General features: G+C 39.2%; 1 protein-coding gene across 1 annotated transcript in view; it reads left to right on the plus strand.

The window, feature by feature from the left end:
• LOC135702540 (uncharacterized) overlaps positions 1 to 19,076 on the plus strand; it is a 733,060-nt gene that overhangs the window by 671,110 nt on the left and 42,874 nt on the right. Inside the window, exon 5 of the mRNA XM_065223619.1 lies at positions 7,059 to 8,530. Within this exon, the coding sequence (XP_065079691.1) occupies positions 7,835 to 8,530 (696 nt within the window). The 5' untranslated portion in view covers positions 7,059 to 7,834. The remainder of the gene's footprint in view (positions 1 to 7,058; positions 8,531 to 19,076) is intronic.

Consider the following 19,076-nt stretch of genomic DNA (forward strand, 5'->3'; position numbering starts at 1 on the left):
TGAATGGTAAATGGCAAAAACAAAATAGAGGTAAAATGTTGTACGCACAGACCTAGAGAATGAAGGGTGTTCAAGTTTTTCAAATGCACGATTAAAAAAAAATCGCTTATGGTTTATTCAACTGTAAATCGCACAACTGGGAATTTTTTTAATGATTCCGGGAAAAGACAGGAAAAAAATTTTCATCGACTATAGCTGGGACAATCTTGAAAAATACTTATGGGTTGTTCATTAACTATGTAGAAAGTTTTTTTTTTTAATTCTTGCCCCCCTCCCCCTGCGTAGACCATTGGCTAAATTATATAATTTGTATGGGTCAGCACATTATAACTATAACGAAAAGTTTCACACAGGAATTGCAGAAAAAGCAGAATTTCGCTTCGTCAATACGGCTATATTAGCTGAAGTTAGTTTTGGTATCAAACATAATGCAATTGTCAATTTAATCAAATATAATGGTGGGAATTTTTTTGACGTAGAACTACGTCTTTGTCGACTTCACTGGGGTGCAAATCAAAAAATATGTGTGGTGAAGTAGTGTTAATTTTTGAACGCTTGTAACTTTGTCATTTATATATGAAATTAAAATCCAAATACGCCAATCGATAGGATATTACATTACGAACCTGCTGAAATAAATATTTTTCTATAATACAACTTTTGAAAAATGTACAAATGCTAATTTTATCACTGGTTTCATGAAATAAGCGTTTTTCCCAAACCCAGTCATCATAATCGAGTACCACTTGGTTGCACATCGTTCTGAAAAGATATAAAACAGCACTGCTGTCGCGCTTCTGCTGATTACCACTTCGAACGGCGTGGCGCTTGGTCATGCAGTAAGCAGGAGCAAGTCAGTGGTTAAAGGTGACTTGGGTCCCGTTCAACTAAGGGGCTGTTCATTAACTACGAGGGGGGGGAGGGGGGTTGCAAGAATCCCAAAAAATTGTCTACGTAGTTAATGAACAGCCCCTAATACGAAACGCGGAAAAGTTATTTATGCAAACCACCCCCACCATAACGACAATCTTAAAAAAAAACATGGACATTAACGATCACTTTTTTCTGGGAAATAATTGTTAAGCAAACTACAATGTCATAAAAAAAAGTTTAATTCCGTTAATTTTTTTTATCCAAGTACTGCCCAGAGAGCTTCGAATTTGAGAAAAAGTAGAAGGGTCTGTGCCTAGGGGCACGAGCGGAAGCTTGACGTAGGACCGCTAGTGGACGGAATAAATGTGAAGAGCATTAAGTTCTTTTAATTTATCAAATATCTACTATCTCAACTCTTTCCGTTTTTGAATTGTAGGGGTACCAAATTTGTAGTAATCTTTTTCAAAAAGAAAGTTGATTACGAGAATCAATCAAAATCACTTGCACCCCTGCTTCCAAGTTTGTGTGGTCGTTGGGGGCTTGTGGTTATGAATATGGACAAACAAGCACAGATAAATTATATTCCAACTCTTTACTGATGTAAGCTTGATGGCCCTGAAAAGGGCCGTTTTATTGAAGAGGACATCCATGGCCACTTACGCTTGGCGTGTTTAGTGTAGGTGACAGCATCATGGACTTCATTTTCCACGAACACCTTCAGCACACCTCGTAGATCAGACCGGAGATACGTCAGACACTGCCACGGCGAGCCAGACGACGCATGGTGGTTATCTCGAAGAATTTGCGATGACGATTGGCACCTCCTTTGCCACGACCAGTCAATTGTTGCTTGTTGGTTATAGAAAAGTGGACTAGCCACCTTCCTACTGCTGCTTTTGCTGACCACGCCGTCCGAAGCGAAAATGAGCTGATACCAGACAGCAGCGCTGCTTTATATCTTTTTAGGTTAAAGCAGAATGATGTGCAACCAAGTGGTATAAAAGCTACAAAGACTCCTCCCATTATGAGTAGTTTGCTATCAAGTAGCGACACTGGCGATTTTCTTTTTGCGTACACGGCGAATGAGAACGACCCAAATTTGAGTTTAGTTCACTCATAATCGCCAAAAGTGTAGGAACTCAACGATGAGTAAATTTGTCTCATGATTTCCTGTGGAAAACCTAAAAGGTCTGCCAGAAAATGAGGAAATTGACGAAAATTTTATTCAGTCTCGGAGTAGTACCAATAGACTGAGTGAATCCAACCTTTACTTTTCTCAAATTCGGGAATTTTTCCCTGGAAAATCCTGGAAAAACCTGGGAAAACATGAGGCAAATTTATTCATCGCTGAGTTCCTGCACTTTATTTCTTATTTCTGAGATAACTAAACTCAAATTTGGGTCGTTCTCATTCACCGTGATAGATATCGGCGCATCGGTGGTTAGCATGATTACCTCTCACCCCAGCAGGCCTGCGTCCAATCTCAGTCGGCACCACCGGCATGTTCTAAGGCATAACATCTCTGGGAGCTGCCTCTCTGGCGTTGGTAGCATTGGAGCTCAGTACGGAAAACAAATCTCGCGTCACTTTTCAATAGGTCCTATCTTCATTGATCGATTCTCTTTATCGACACTCGTAAATAACTCGGCTTCACAAATCTGGATCAACAATAGAAAAGAGCCCATCAGAATTTGTAAACAAACCGTTCCAAAGCCCTTTACTCACAAAGCGAAGGCCACCCACACAAACCAACACCATCATTGGATAGGGGAAACTTCTACCTACAAGATGTTGGTGTTGGTTTGTGTGAGCGGCCTTCGATTTATGAGACTTTGGAACGGTTTGTTTACAAATGCTGATGGGCCCTATTCTATTGTTGATCCAGAAATGTTTCCTGCCGTCTTCGTCGAATTAGATGCTAGATTCTTGCTCCTTCCATCTAAAATATCCGGCCGTGGCGATTCAAAGTTGATCAAGGTTGATCAAAATAATTTGTATCCCTGCTTCCAGTTTGATTACATGAGCATTTTGTGTGGTCGGTGGTTCTGAATATGGACAAACAGGCAGATGAATTCTATTCCTACTCTTTACTGTAATAAGCTTGGTGGCCCTGAAAAGAACCGTTTTGTTTCTAATGTTGGTGATGATTTTACCTCCGAAACCAAACAGAGTGCGTCTCTGTCACTTCAAAACGCAGATAACATCCATGGCCGCTTACGCTTGGCGTGTTTAGTGTAGGTGACAGCATCACGAATCTCATTTTTCAGGAACACCTTCAGCACACCTCGTAAATCAAACCGGAGATACGTCAGATACCGCCACGGCGAGCCAGACAACGGATGGTGGTTATCTTGAAGAATTTTCGTTTGGTTCTGAATATGGCGATGAGTGTGCAAAATATTACGCAATTCCATCCTCCCTATTCGCACGCGCCCGAGGATCTAAGGCGAATGCCACTTCGACTTGTTTCGTCTACTTACTTCTCTCTGACGACTGTGCTGGGGAAGCAGCATATGCATGTAGGTAATTGGTGGATTTGTTAGTTAATTCGACGCTTTTGGACAATGCTGGACATTTACCACTGTTTCAATAGTTTCTTGTTGAAAATCAACATTCGGAAGCATTGTTATCAATGCGTAGCCATATTTCTGATCGATTGGTGATAAAATTATTGAAATTGGACCAGGGGCAGCTGAGTTAATAACGTTCAAAATCTTTCTAAATTTGTTACATATTCCATTTTCAGTTTTCACAAAGTGTACCCCCATATAGAAATCAAAGACGTAGTCCTACGTCAAAAAAAAATCGCTCACAATATTTTGATGTTATTCTGTGGGTGATTTACCCCCAACTGACTGTAAAACATATCTGGTACCTCTATATATGCAATTAGATATACATCCGAAGTCCATCCTTTTTTACGTATTCTGCACAAAAGATACTTTCTTCCCCACCCCATTCATAAAAAAAAACGGTGGGAAATCCTGTCAGGGGCGGGGCTTAGAAAGTATTTTTTGTGCAGAATATGTAGAGCAGGAGGGGCGTCGAATGTTAACCCAAATGCATATACCACGCATCATAGAGAAAGAAGTTCTATCTACTGTTTCCAATTGGTTTCTTTAAGGGTATTGAGGTAAAGGCATATTCGTAATCTACATTGAACATGGAACCGAAATCCGAAATTTGATCAAAATTGGAGCACTGGAACTATTTTAAATAAGTGCGATTACATTAGCAAATATCAGCATCTTAGCGCCCCTCAGTAGGACTTTGTATGGGAGCGAGCTGTCAATTTGTTAGTTTAGTGTCAAACAGTGGAGTTAATATTTTGTTTTAAACTTTGATTTAAAAATCGAGATGAAAGTGTACGGTTTCGAAAAAAAATATCGTTGTGCTAAAAAACGAAGCTCTTTCAGATGATGTATAAAAATCGAGACACTTTTTTAAAATTAAAGAACCCAAAATTAGCGCAATTACTCAGGAATGCTTGTGTGATTACTTTTTCACCAAACACACATTTTTCATGTCCATATGTAATATTCAAAACACGGCATACATTTAGATGCAGTGCGAAAATGACATGAATAGGTCCAACCAAAATCCATTACCCTACACCGGAAAGTAGAAACGCGCGGGGAAGTTGAAACGGTAGATGTAGCTCTTATCGGAAGTGAATAATCACTGAGATTATTTCTAATATAGTTTGCGGTAGTACAGAATGCCTCTCAAAAATAATTACAGTGAATATTCACTTCCAAAGAGATATACGTACTGTTTCAACTTGCACCGGTGTACCTTAACTATGATGTTTAATATCAAAACATTAAACATGTGGAGAACCTGTATACAAGCTTTTGCTCTGACTTTGAATTTCAATAGCTGAATCCCCTAATTTTCAATTAATGTTGTACTAAGCACCTACTTATTGGAAACCAACCGTTTAATTTGAGAAAAGTCACAGTATTCTATTTTGCAATCATTCTACGGACACGCTGTAAAGTACATAATGATGATGCATGGTAATTTTATGTTACACCGAGGCAAAAGAACGTAAGAATTCCATAAGAACCACTTATGAATTTTAGCCACAAGAAATTGATATGAATTTCATAGATTTGCCTTATGAAAAATAATGTCGACAAAAAAATAATCAAACGGAGCAGACTGGAACCGAATTATGGACGTTGATATTACGGGTTCTGTGTCTAGATCACTCGTCTGTCAACGCTTGAGTAAATGAAAAGGTTAAAGGCGTATAAATAGGAGCTACGTTATGTTAGACGAAAATCTTTCATAAGTCGTGCTTATGAAACTCATAGTGTTCGGAAAATCATTCTCAAATCTCATTCATTGAGCCTCCTTGCGAGAATAAACTCGCGTGCGAATGCGGCAAACAAAATTCACGCTTGAGATTCTCATGCATATTTACGCACTCACACTCACAACGCCGAAAAATCATTCCAGCTTTAAACTCATAAAAACCACTCAAACGTCAATTGATATCATGCCTATGCATGATGTGTTAGTTTTCAAACCCCTGATGCACAAACAATAGTAATAACAATGAATAACGCCAAAATATAAAGCAATGAATTTTTTAACCTGAAAACTCATCGGTGATTTTTGCGACGTTGAATTTTGCAAGGCAAAACTCATAGGCGCAGAAACTCATGCATGAGATTTGAGTTTTTGAGTTTTTCCGAACACTGGATGTAACGTTCATAAGTCGAGCCTTATGAAATTCTTAAGTCGATTTGCCTCAGTGTAGGGTTGTCCTCCAAATTGAAGAACAAAGAGGTAATTAAAGCCCGTATGATCGTTATATTCCTTCCTCCCTTATTTCGTTGACATATGAACCAACATTTTGATCAATATTTAAAGTACCGTCTTCTGACAGGTAAAACAACTGCCTGTATTGTAGTCGATGTCGATGTCAAATTTAATGTACATTGATCACAGCAAAATAACTCAACATTGATCAACCTGATCTGATTACGCTAACATGAATTGTCGCGAGTTTTGAACCATAACCGAAACATTGAAATACTTTAAAAATTTAAGATAAAGTATAATAATCAAAAATGCATGACATAGGGGAAATGGCTCTAATGTTGGCCTATGGATCTAAGATTAGACCCATCGCTAAAAATCTGCTTTTTATCAATTTTATCTAGATGAACGCGTCATTGTGACAGTACTAATGGATACTTTTGGTCGCTATTGAAAATTTAGTCGACTGCTGAATTTATGTATGGGCCCATATTAGGGGCATTTAGCCCGACATTACATCTATTTCCCCTACATCAATTTTGCACAGTTCTACGTCAAACTGCGGTCGTGTCTAGGACCCACCCCTTTAACTTTTTGACGAACAACTTTGCCGAAAGAAGCATAGTCCTATGTTAAAATCTCGTTGAGATATTCACGATCTACTGAAGGGACAGGAAGTCACATTTTTGTAAATTATTATTAAAAGTTCCTGAAACGTAGGCTATTTCTTTATGCATCCATCGAAATTCGGAGGTTTTCTTTCTGAAAGATTCACTCGAGACTCAACTGGTTGTACGACCATTACAGTAGATAATGTGTTTTTTTTTTAATTTTAATACCAGAAATCCCATGATTAAGTCCGTACGATTTCCAGTGGCACTGATTTGCTGGAACCTTCATGTCGCTGATGACCCCAACTCAAAACCTATCTCGCATAAATTTACCATGAATGCCTTCTATATTCCTTCCACAACCGGTGTTCAGTGACTTTGACTTCACAAGTCTTCACGAAAATCACTCCGAATGTATAGCGAATCGCAAACACTGCTCTCGATAGTCCTTAATCCGGCTCGAAGGGCGTTTTAAATCCAAACTCTTTGCAATCTTGTTTTCAAGTCTCTGTGACCTTTAGAATGAACTCGTGCTGAAATTTACTCAACTGGCTTAAAATATCCAGTCCAATCCAATACTCAACATTCATGCAAAATTCCATTGTCCAAATGTATGAACACTCATGCACCGAGCTTCAAAATGCTACCAACGTCAATCTCGTACCTAAAGACATCATACTGTGCAGTACATTTTAACCGCCCTCCATTACACGTCCCCCCCCCCCCCATTCTCAACAGAATATGCAAATAATAACGACCTACCCCATTCTTCTAACCATCTTGCGTACTTCTGTTTCATTTCAGATCGAGAACATCAACATCATCATACAGCTGCGACAACATCTCGAACAAACTCACACAGAAGATTCTGCTGGCTCTGGTTGACAGATATTACCTCCTGCAGACCAAGAGCGAACACGTGCTACACAAAATTTCACGGCGTCCCATTGCCGAGTTCAACTCGTTGTCACAGGGGTCCTCGCAATTTTAGAGGGGAAAAAAGTGTCACATAACAGAACAAAGTTAGCAATCGAGTGGGTGGTTGCAAGGAGAATCACTAATAAGAAGAAGACATGAAAACTGTACATGTTGTACTGCTGCAATCACAAAAGCTTCCCAACGTGACGTGAGAAAGTGAAAAGCGTACTGTTGGTCGTTAAACCGTGAATTCTCTTAATTTCGTCTTTTCGTTTGTTTAGTTGATTCGTTTTTTCTTTCGTTTTTCGTTTGTTATGATGATGAGATTTGGTTCACATGTGCTGCTGAGTGGAACGGCAATTGTGAGAACGAATACTCTTAAATTGAAAGGTAAATAAAAGAAGTGCTTCTTACCGTGGTGCTACACAATTCTGGGAAAGGAAGAAAGTTGAATACTTGCAAGGCGAAGATCAAAGGTCAAAGGAAGCTTACCAAGTGAAGGTGCTTGGGTGGGAAAAGGAACGAAGGTCCCCAGTGATAGAAAATAAGGACGTAGACGACGTTGAAGTGTTGAGATCGAATTCGAAAAAGTAATTATAATTTTAACCACCCCCCGTATAAGAATATTATGCCAAAGTGTTGGAAAAGAAAACCGACGGGCTATGTTTGTGATGCTGTCAGTTCGCACAACAGCCACCGTTCGTGAACGGCCAGCCGAGACGGTCAAGAAGGCAATCAACATAAACCAGCTCATCAAGAACCTAAACAACCGGAAGACCAAAAGCCAAAAACAGAAGCAGAAAATTGGCAATAGCAGTAGCAATAGCAGCAGCAACAGCAGTAGCAGTAGCAGTAGTAACAACCTCAACAATCTAAACAACGCAACTGACCGTAACGGCAAAAAGAACAACATCGGAACCGAAAGTGACAGCCTAAACGACCAGAAGAACCTACGGCGGGACAAGAACAGCTACCAAAAGACAGCCGACAAGACGATCGATAAGGCATCGATCCAGATCATTGCACCACCAAGCATAACCACAGTACTAGCGACGCCGCCGACGACGACGACGCCGCTCCGAATATCAGTAGAGCCCATTCCGCAACGACTGGGGCAGATTCCGGAGGAGGACAAAAAACAGGTGGATCCAGGCCAGCAGCAGACTACGATCGGAATCGGTTCGGTTTCGTCACCGGAGAAGCAGGAACAGCGACAGCAGAGCGGCGCAAATCAGAACCAACAGCAGCAGCAGCAACAACAACAGCAGCAGCAAGAACAGACACAAGAACAGCAACAGTCCAAGACCAAGTTTCTTTTGCCGGAGTTGAACAACTTCAGGAAACCACCAACCGTACAGGTGAGTGAGGGTCTGAGGATCGATGAGCTTGTACTAAGGCCAGGGTAATGCGTTTTGGCGACTTACCTTTATGTAGCTGCTATATTTTCAAATACTCTGGTTGGAAGCCGAGGTTGGCTAATTACCTGAAATGATAGGGGAAAATATTGAAACTTTCAATACGATTTCAGGAAAGTGATTTGATACGATTCAAAACAAGAACTTCATTAGCTATATTTACCTAATAGTAGTATTAACAAACACATTGATTGAATGAAATAACTCCGGGCGGGAGTAACCGTCAACAATGCTGATGATGGTACAGCACGTAACACCACCCTACTGCTTCTCTCTGAGATGACTACACTGAGGCAAATAAACGTAAGAATTTCATAAGGCTCGACTTAGTGATTTCATTATAGCGCGACATATGAAAGATTGTCTTCTAACATCAGATAGCTCTTATACGTCTTCAACCATTCCATTTTCCTTTGACGTAATCTCATCGTCCATAGTTCGGTTCCAGTATGTCTAGATATTTTTTGCCAACGTTATTTTTCATAATGCAAATCAATGAAATTCATACCGATTTCTTGTGGCTAAAATTCATTAGTGGTTCTGATGGAATTGTTACGTTCTTTTGCCTCAATGTACGTTGGTCATGACGAGAGAATCAAACAATAGTTGTGTAAATGTAAGAAGAGTTGCATTATAACACACAATCGTACTATGAATCCACTCCAAACAAAAGCTGGGCAAAATTTAAAAAGTATCGGAAATATGCTGTAAATGTCATCTAAGAGTAATTTTGGGATGCTGAATCCAATTGCCCATGCTGAATCCAGTGTCTCTTTGTTTACATTCATCTGCTGCCTGCTGCTCTATCTATTCCATTCGATAGAATCGTTCAAAACCGATTTTAAACACTTTTACAACGCTCTAAAATACACAGGGAAAGAGATGAACTAGCCTCAGGCTAAAAATCTCTATAATAAAGAAAAAAAAAAAAAAAAAAAAATACACAGGTGAGTGTGACTATTGTCGGCAACCTCTTTTTCTTCGGCAACCTTGAAATCCAAAATGGCGGCATCTGGTTTAAGAAAACTGGGAAATACTGTCAAATACCCTTCAATATGGGTATTCTCGGAATCAGGGTGCTGTCTAAATATAGAAAATCGATGGCCGACGCCATCTTGAAATCCAAGATGGCGGCTTCCTATTATATAAGAACTGAAAAATACTGTCGAATACCCTTCAATATGGATATTTTCAGAATAGGGGTCACGTCTAGGGACCGGAAATAGATGTCTGACGCCATCTTGAAATTAAAAGGGGTGGCTTCCGGTTATAAAAAAAAACTGAGAAATACTGTGAAATACCATCCAATGTGGATATTTCCGGAACATGGATGATATATGGAGATCGAAATTGATGTCTGACGTTATCTTTAAATCCAAAATGGCGACTTATGGTTATATAAAAACTGGGAAATACCGTCAAATACCCTCCAGAATGGGTATTTTCGGAATACAGAACTCCAATACAGCTACAATAACCGCGGAAAGACAAATACTGAAAGAATTTTTCAAACGAAGGCCTGCTATACAAACACCAGATGCGGTCCAACAGCAGAAGGTAAGGGAACTTCGCTTACGGCGGCTACACAGCAAAAAAATAATTTTGATATCACATCAAAGTGGATGCACTTCAATCGTGTCAAAAATATGGTGTAATATTACTTGTATCTCTTAAATTGGCCGATTTAGAGCTATTTTCTTGAATTGAGTTAGGGTGGCTCTAAAAAAAACAGTTGTTTTGCTCTAGTTTTCTTATTTCGAATTTCTCAACAAAGGTGTCTTCAAATAACTTTTAGATCTTAAGAAGGCGCAAATTTGAAATTTCTTTTGAAAGTCGTCTTCTAGAGACTTTTAAAACTCTTTAAGACGAATGTTTTATAGCGAAATTTAGTGTCTGTATCTCTTCTAATGAAAAATATATTCCCAAATATAGTAAAAAATATGAATAAATACAAATTGATTTTATACGAGTTTGAAAAATAACATACCTCCATTTTTTTCACATTATTGAGAATAACATACGTCCTTTCAAATGCCGTAAATAAAACTTATTTTTTTTTTTGTTTGCCCCAACCAGAGATATTAACATTTGAAAAGTACATATTTTTAGTATAAAAACGTCAATAACTCTTGATCGGCGAAAAATATTGACAAGCTTTGTGCAGCAAAAAATTGCGCCTTCTTAAGATCTAAAAGTTATTTGAAGACACCTTTGCTGAGAAATTCGAAATAATAAAACTAGAGCAAAACAACTGTTTTTTCTAGAGCCACCCTAACTCAATTCAAGAAAATAGCTCTAAATCAGCCATTTTAAGAGATACAAAAAAGTTGTTTTCTAAAGTTGAAATTAGCTCAGCTATAACTTTGTCCAAGAATGTATACCTTAATTTATTCAAACAAAAAAGTTAGAATTTTGTAGAAGAGACTTTTAGTCTAAAGTTTCAATTTCAGGCTCAAAACATATCATTCCACCTAAATCTGCATTCTGGACCACTGTGCACTGTTCACCTTAACCCAAAAAGTGCAAGCCTGATATAAGTGTAATGATAACTAATAGATAGTAGTGATAGAGTTACTCATGATAGTATGTGGTCACTTATCAAAAATCGGTTTTTAAACAATAATTTTAAATTTTGGGGGTGTTAGAACAATTTCAAATGTGTTTTCATGATGTACCCGACTAGACTAACAACCTACAATAGTTCACATAAAAAGTTTTTTTGTCATGTAACACCCTGTTATTATTTCAAACTCAACTCTATCTGCCACCGTAGGGTTTGTGAAGCGCTGGTGCAAGAATCCCTGGAGATTAATGACGAATATTTTTACGCTCCTAGGGATTCTTGATTTCTTAAGTTCAAATAATCCCTAGATTTTCCAAAGTAGTTTCCCAGTTTTCGAAAAGCAATGATTGAAAATCTATTAAACCATTTTCAAAATTGTGTAAACATTAACTTCTAAATACAGTCAACTCTACCTGTAAGGCTGTCGACTTACAGTAAATTAGGCAAAAAATCAAAATTGTTAAAATCCTTAACATAACCGAAAAATTAACTGGTCTACTAAGTTATAAATTTTACATGAAATTAGAATCAATGTTTTAAATTTAATTCGTAAACTAGTCAAGTGGAGTATGTTTTCAGATTTCATGATTTTATCCAAAATTATTTTAAGCAGATTAGAATTTTACAACCAAGCTTAATTTTGAAATTCAACAATCAATTTTACTGCTTTGTCTAAAATAACCGGATAAAAATAGATTTTAAATCAACTAGGTACAGGAGGTATCGACGCATTTCGCACCAAATCGTATTCGGAGTAGGCAGCACCCTCTCAGATTTCAGTGAAACTTTCTGGATGTGTGGACCTTGACTAAATAAGCCACTTTGCATATACTTAGTTTTTGCAAAATTTATCAAGACTAACCTTTGAGAAGGGACAAACTTTTTTTGCCGATTTTTTTCAAAAGAAAGTCATCCATACAACACATTTTTGTAGGAGTTGTCATTTTTTCCATAATATTTTTTTGAAAAAAAATCGGTGGAAAAAGTTTGGCCCTTCTCAAATGTTAGTCTAGATAAATTTTGGAAAAACTGCGTATGCAAAAGTGCTTATTTAGTCAAAGGCTACACATCCAGAAAATTCTGAGAGGGTGTTGCCAGCTTCGATTCGATTTGGCGCAAAATGCGTCTATAGGAGGTACAAATCCATGAACAAAATCAATCAAAACACATCGGATAAAGGAGGTATCAAGTTAGGGAGAGAGAAATGTTGCAATTTTGAAGGCACTTTGAATTTCATCGAGTTCGGGGAAATATCGAGTAAGGGAGTATTAATATTCCATGGACTGCATTAACATTCTTCACAACATCGATCAAAAACTTGCTGATCAACGAATGTTTAGTATAGTGGGTATGACCACTTGAAATAAAAGTTAATTAACTGTTAAAAACTACATTAATACAGCCATTCCATAGCAAACCGATATAGTGTTTATTAGAATTTCAAAAATTCATAACTTTCAACCACAGGGTTTTGGGTGTTCGCTCAATACTCCTATGCGACTAGACTACCATGCGTCTCCATTGATGCATATCAATAGGACAATTTTTATAATGTGGCCAATTTATCAGTCGTTCCAGATTATCCGGAGAACCAGAATATGGCCACTAGACCCCAAAATATAGTTTCCATAATAAATACGTTTTGATCTCTTGATTCTGAACAACATAGAAAAAATCGCAAGGTTCTAGGACAATTTTTATAATGTGGCCCACTTTATCGGTAAATCCAGCTTATCCGGAGAACCAGAATATGGCCACTATACCCCAAAATATAGTTTCCATATGAAACACGCTTTCATCTCATGATTCTTAACAACATAGAAAAAATCGCAATCGGTAAATCCTGCTTATCCGGAAAACCAGAATATGGCCACTATACCCCAAAATATAGTTTCCATATCAAAAACGCTTTGATTTCTTGATTCTGAACAACATAGCAAAAATCGCAAGGTTCTAGGATATTTTTTTTAATGTGGCCACTTTATCGGTCGTTCCGGATCCTCCTTTAGGCCAGTAGAGTTTCTCTAAGGGCGTATATGGTGTATTTACACCATATATACTTAGTACTATCAATTTCCAGTAATATACGTTAAGTAAAGTGTAAAATTATGTCGATAGATAGTGGAATTTCCTACTTTACCGGGAACTCGAGTTGATCCCGGCCCTCTATCTCGGTACGCAAAAGCCTCCGGCAAATGAAACCACCACCAATCGATTCAGCAGAGTTTTTCCTTTGAGAATATGTATAACATGTTAACATGAAACCATTTGGCAGCCGAGATATTCAATTTAGTCGCGGTTTTGTCAATTTTTGCCCACTGTGCGTTAACAAACGTTATTAATTTTTGAAAAAAGACATTTTTGAAGAAAAAAAAATCGATTTTTTGACCACTCTGACATGGAAATGGTCACCCTAATGACAAAAATTAAAAAAATTAAACAGGTCTAATAGATTGCTATAAGGAACAAAGCTATTTTTTACGAAATTCTGAAAACCACTATATCGTTTTACTATGGAATGGCTGTATAACAATGCACCAGAAAAGAAATCTAGCACGAAAAAATATAAAACTCCCTCGGATTGCATCCAAATGAGATGACGTCTTGAGCAAAGTTTCTTGGCTTAGTTACACGGAAACAAATCCGATTCCATTTTCATGAATAAAAAATCATGAAATGAAAACAAAATTGGCCATCCCATGAAATCATAACAATGATTCATGATTTCGTCATGGAAATTCATGGTTTCATAATGCAGTGGAATCAAGACTGCTACAAGCATTACACGTACTTGGCAAACCGTGTTCATAAACCGCACTACATAAGGTATGTCTTATACGCCTTTTGTCTTCCCTCTTATACAAGTACTGATAGTCTAGTGGTCAAAGAATGGGTTTGATGATATCAAGGTTCTTGCTTTATTTTATTCTTTTTACATTTTTTGGTTAAAAGTTAAACCCATGAATTTAGATCATGATTTCAACTCGGATGATTCATGATTATGGGAATGTTTACTGAGTTACGCAAAAGTTGCGGATGATATCATGAATATTATTCATGGTGTATTTTCATAACATGAAAAAACGCTTTGTTCATGAAATCATGAGTCATTTTTCTCATTTCGGAGATCGGATTTTTTCCCGTGTAGGACTACGATTTGGTGGATAAATATATGTAGTTCAAGTTTTTGCCGCAAATATGGCGCAGCGATATCAACTTTTTTATTTCACACGGTAGAGGTTTGCTGTCTTCTGCAAAGTTGTTTAAAGTAAAATTAAAAAAAAAATTGCTGAAGAAATAAATGCTTCTAACAACAGAGATATACGACGATTTGTAAAATTTGTCTGAAATTCGCGTTATTAGTATTTAGTGTTATAAATTCGTGCAAATGAATACTTTTATCGTTGTCAGGAAAAAGCTCAAGTTCCCTCATCCATCAATATATGAGCTAGGTAAAGGAGTGTGCGGTTGACTAGTACTGTCGTATTAATGGCACTTCGTTCAATTTCAACTTTTAGTCAATTTTCACACTACCGTACGCTAGCGGAATTATCAACTTACCCTCTTCAAAACTTTCTCTATCTAATAAATTATCGCACTATAGAGTCATGTTGATATTAGTATAGTATTTCCAACCAACTCTGATGATTTTTTTTATCGAACTAGGGGCTTAGATTCGTAAAACTAAACGGAACAAAGTTGGGAGAAAATGCTAAACTATTATTAACATGAAGCTTTAGTGCGATAAATTATTAGCTAGAGAATGTTCTGAAGAGGATAGACTGGTAGTTCCGTTAGAGTCTGACAGTGTGAAAATTAAACAGAAGTCAAAATTGACCGAAGGGCCATTGATGCGACATTACTAATCAAATGCGCACTCCTTTGCCTAGCTCTCTTGATGGGTGAGGAGACTTGAGGTATTTCCTCAAATAATAACTTTGTGCACAGAGTTAAAACGATTTGCGATTTTGTTCAGAACCCTAGTCTTAACCACTTCAACCTAGGGAACAAGATTAGGTATCACATAGATGAAGACTAACTAACTCATTGTTTCATTGTTTCAAGATCATCCTCGGTGGACAAAGCCGGGTCTTGTCACTATCAACAAGGCATAAAAAGTAACAAGGACTGAGATGTGTTCCTTTGATAACTGAAAAATCCTGTTCCCCTAGTTTGAAGTAGTCAGGACTACGAATCGGTGGTAGATCTTACATTCCGTAACGTACCACGAAAAAGTGATCTACCCACGTTACGGGGCGATTTGCTTTCCAACGGAGTTGATCTGTATATTTAGCCTAAGTCCCAAGTTTGAAAAATAATTGAGTGATTTTTGAATACTTGACAAGCAATTGAACAGGTTCGGACCGTTTCCCATACATTTTCCCATACACATTATAATGCTCTGACGCAAATCCAGATCGTAACCAAAGTCGTTAAAATTTAGCACAGTAGTTGGGCACCTTAATAGGAATCGAAAGAGCTGTGGTGAGTAGGGGGTTGTTAAGTTCACCCACCCTAATGATCATACCATACCTGAGACATGTTGAAAGTTTCTTCCAAACCGGAAAGGCTCATGCAAGATTTTGTGATGGAAGATTTGGTCTGGGATTGCTCAAATGACAATCGCTTATCTTTTTCAAATAGAAATTCAAATGGCAACGAAAATGGACTCCTACATACAAACATTTATTTGTACAACATCACATTTAAGATAAGACATAATCAACATTAGTACGCCACAATACTCGGTTTGCGGCTGCCGCTCTCCATCCTCGGTCATGCCCAATTCTCGCTAGATCACGCTCTACCTGGTCCGCACATCGTGCTCTCTGCGCTCCACGCCTTCTTGTGCCAACCGGATCAGTAGCGAACACCAACTTTGCAGGGTTGTTGTCCGGCATTCTTGCAACATGCCCTACCCACCGCATCCTTCCGGCTTTGGCCATCTTCTGGATGCTGGGTTCGCCGTAGAGTGCAGCGAGCTCGTGGTTCATTCTTCGCCGCCACTCACCGTTCTCCTGCACACCGCCGAAGATCGTCCTTAGCACACGTCGCTCGAAAACTCCGAGTGCTTGCAGGTCCTCCTCGAGCATAATCCATGTCTCGTGTCCATAGAGGACCACCGCACCGGTCTTATTAGCGTTCTGTACATGGTACATTTGGTGCGGGGGTGAATCTTTTTTGACCGTAGTTTCTTCTGGAGCCCGTAGTAGGCACGACTTCCACTGATGATGCGCCTTCGTATTTCACGACTCACATTGTTGTCAGCCGGATCCTCCACTACCTCGAAAGTATCCCCGTCTATCGTGACATTACTTCCTAGACGAATCCTGTCATGTTCGGTTCCGCCTACTAGCATGTACTTTGTTTTTGACGCACTCACCACCAGTCCGACCTTCCCAAGCAGCACAATACTGTCCCAAAAAGTTGCACCAACTTGTTTATAACTGAAATAAGTCGTATAGAAGTTTCCAAGAACAATTTATAACAAGGGAGCTACTAGGGTTTGCTGCTTCGTGTTTCAGGCGGGTGTATAGTTCTGCCACCGTTCCAAATGTTCTTGCGATAATGTCCATGTCGTCCGCAAAGCACACAAATTGACCGGATTTCGTGAAAATCGTACCCCGGCAGTTGAGCCCGGCTCGTCGCATTACACCTTCTAGAGCAATGTTGAAGAGTAGGCATGAGAGTCCGTCACCTTGTCGCAGTCCCCTGCGAGATTCGAATGAACTGGATAGTTCACCCGAAACCCTTACGCAGTTTTGCACACCGTCCATCGTTGCTTTGATCAGTCTGATCAGCTTCCCAGGAAAGCCGTTCTCGTCCATGATTTTTCATAGCTCTGTGCGGTCGATACTGTCGTATGCCGCCTTAAAGTCGATGAACAAATGAAGCGTTGGGACCTGGTATTCACGGCATTTCTGGAGGATTTGCCGTACGGTGAAGATCTGGTCCGTTGTCGATCGGTCGTCAATGAAGCCGGCTTGATAACTTCCCACGAACTCGGTCATTTTAGGTGATAGACGACGGAAGATGATCAGGGATAGCACTTTGTAGGCGGCATTCAAAATGGTGATCGCTCTGAAGTTCTCACATTCCAAATGGTCGCCTTTCTTGTGAATTGGGCAGATTACCCCCTTCTTCCACTCCTCCGGTAGTTGTTCTGTTTCCTAGATCCTGACTATCATCCGGTGTAGTCAGGTGGCCAACTTTTCTGGGCCCATCTTGATGAGTTCGGCTGCGATACCATCCTTACCAGCTGCTTTGTTGTTTTTGAGCTGCTGAATGGAATTCTTAACTTCCCTCAGCGTGGGAGTTGGGTCAGTTCCGTCCTCTGCTGCACTGACGTAGTCATTTCCTCCATTGCGCTGGTCTCCCGTGCCTACATTCTCCTCGCCATTCAGGCGCGCATCGAAGTGCTGCTTCCACCTTTCAATCACCTCACGTCCGTCCGTCAAGAGGCTCCCGTCCTTATCCTTGCACATTTTGGCTCGCGGCACGAAGCCGTTGGGGGATGCGTTGAGCTTCTGGTAGAACTTCCGTGTTTCTTGGGAACGGCACAGCAGTTCCATTTCCTCGCACTCCGCTTCTTCCAGGCGGCGTTTTTTCTCCCGAAAGCTGCGGGTCTGCTGTTTCCGCTTCTGTTTATACCGTTCCACGTTCTGTCGGGTTCCATGCTGCAGCATTTCCGCCCGCGCTGCGTTCTTCTCCTCCAAAATCGCTCTGAACTCCTCGTCGAACCATTCATTCCGTCGACTTCTTTCCACGTACCCGATGGTGCTCTCGGCTGCGTCGGTGATGGCTGCTTTTACTGTACTCCAGCAGTCCTCTAGAGGAGGCACATCAAGCTAGCCCTCCTCTGGCAACGCTGCCTCGAGATTCTGCGCGTATGCTAAGGCGACATCCGGTTGCTTCAGTCGCTCTAGGTTGTACCGTGGCGGGCGTCGCACAGTGGTCGGAGATGCCAATTTGGTGAACTTAATTGTTTTGTGGTCAAACCATTAACATAATCCAAAAACTGTCTTCAGAAGAATTGTTTATAAAAGCATTGCGCATATTATGACAATTACCAATATTTGTCATGGCATACTGTGAAAAAATAAGAAAACTAACTTTTTTTGCAAAAGAGACAAAAGGGTAGTTTTTTCAGCAAAAATGTAGTACTTACAAAAATATGAAACTTTGTTGAAGACACCAAATTTGTATGACGAATACTTGTAAAGATATGAAGCGTTTTTGGTGGAAAGCCCCTTAAATTATGTTTTTTAAGTATAACTTTTTTTATAATAGTTTTTGATGTAAACAATGTTCTAGAAAATGTAAACAACATACAAATACATGTTTTTGCTTGAAACAATATGTGGCTAAAATCATCCCTTTCAAAGTTATAGTACTTTTTACATTTATTTTTCCTTAATTTTAGCTGCATATAGGGGAGAAGGTGGCAAACCGAGACACAGCGCCAAATACTCTTTTTAAAGCTTAGACTTTGTACTACAAAGTAGTGAAGGTTTGGTTAGCGCCAATTCATAAATGAGTGAATAGGGTCACGTTGAATGTTTACGTGTTTGGCCTTTTTTATATGAAAATAACCCTGTCTCCTCATTTATGAACGGTAAATTACGGATTATAGAAACAGATATTATCAAACTCATCCGTGAACAACAAGGAAATTTTCTGTATGTATCCATTTAAGTGCGCTTGTGAGGAAGAGTCTGCAAGTTGTTTTGGATTAAAAATGGTTTAGAAATTGGCTTTCACTTTCATTTATCCGCGTGAGTCAAGAAGATCACAATTATCTTGCTGTTGGGTAGTTTTATCTATAACTAGCTGAAAGTGCCCGGTCTTGCTCGGGATTCAATATTAGCTTGAGTTTATGCGCCGATTTAAAAAAAAAGCATGCTATATTGTACATAGCCCCCCCCC

Source organism: Ochlerotatus camptorhynchus, unplaced genomic scaffold, assembly GCF_037179485.1.
Source record: "Ochlerotatus camptorhynchus isolate MF236.1 unplaced genomic scaffold, CSIRO-AGI_Acam_v1.1 ptg000193l, whole genome shotgun sequence".
Taxonomy (NCBI): Eukaryota; Metazoa; Arthropoda; class Insecta; order Diptera; family Culicidae; genus Ochlerotatus; species Ochlerotatus camptorhynchus.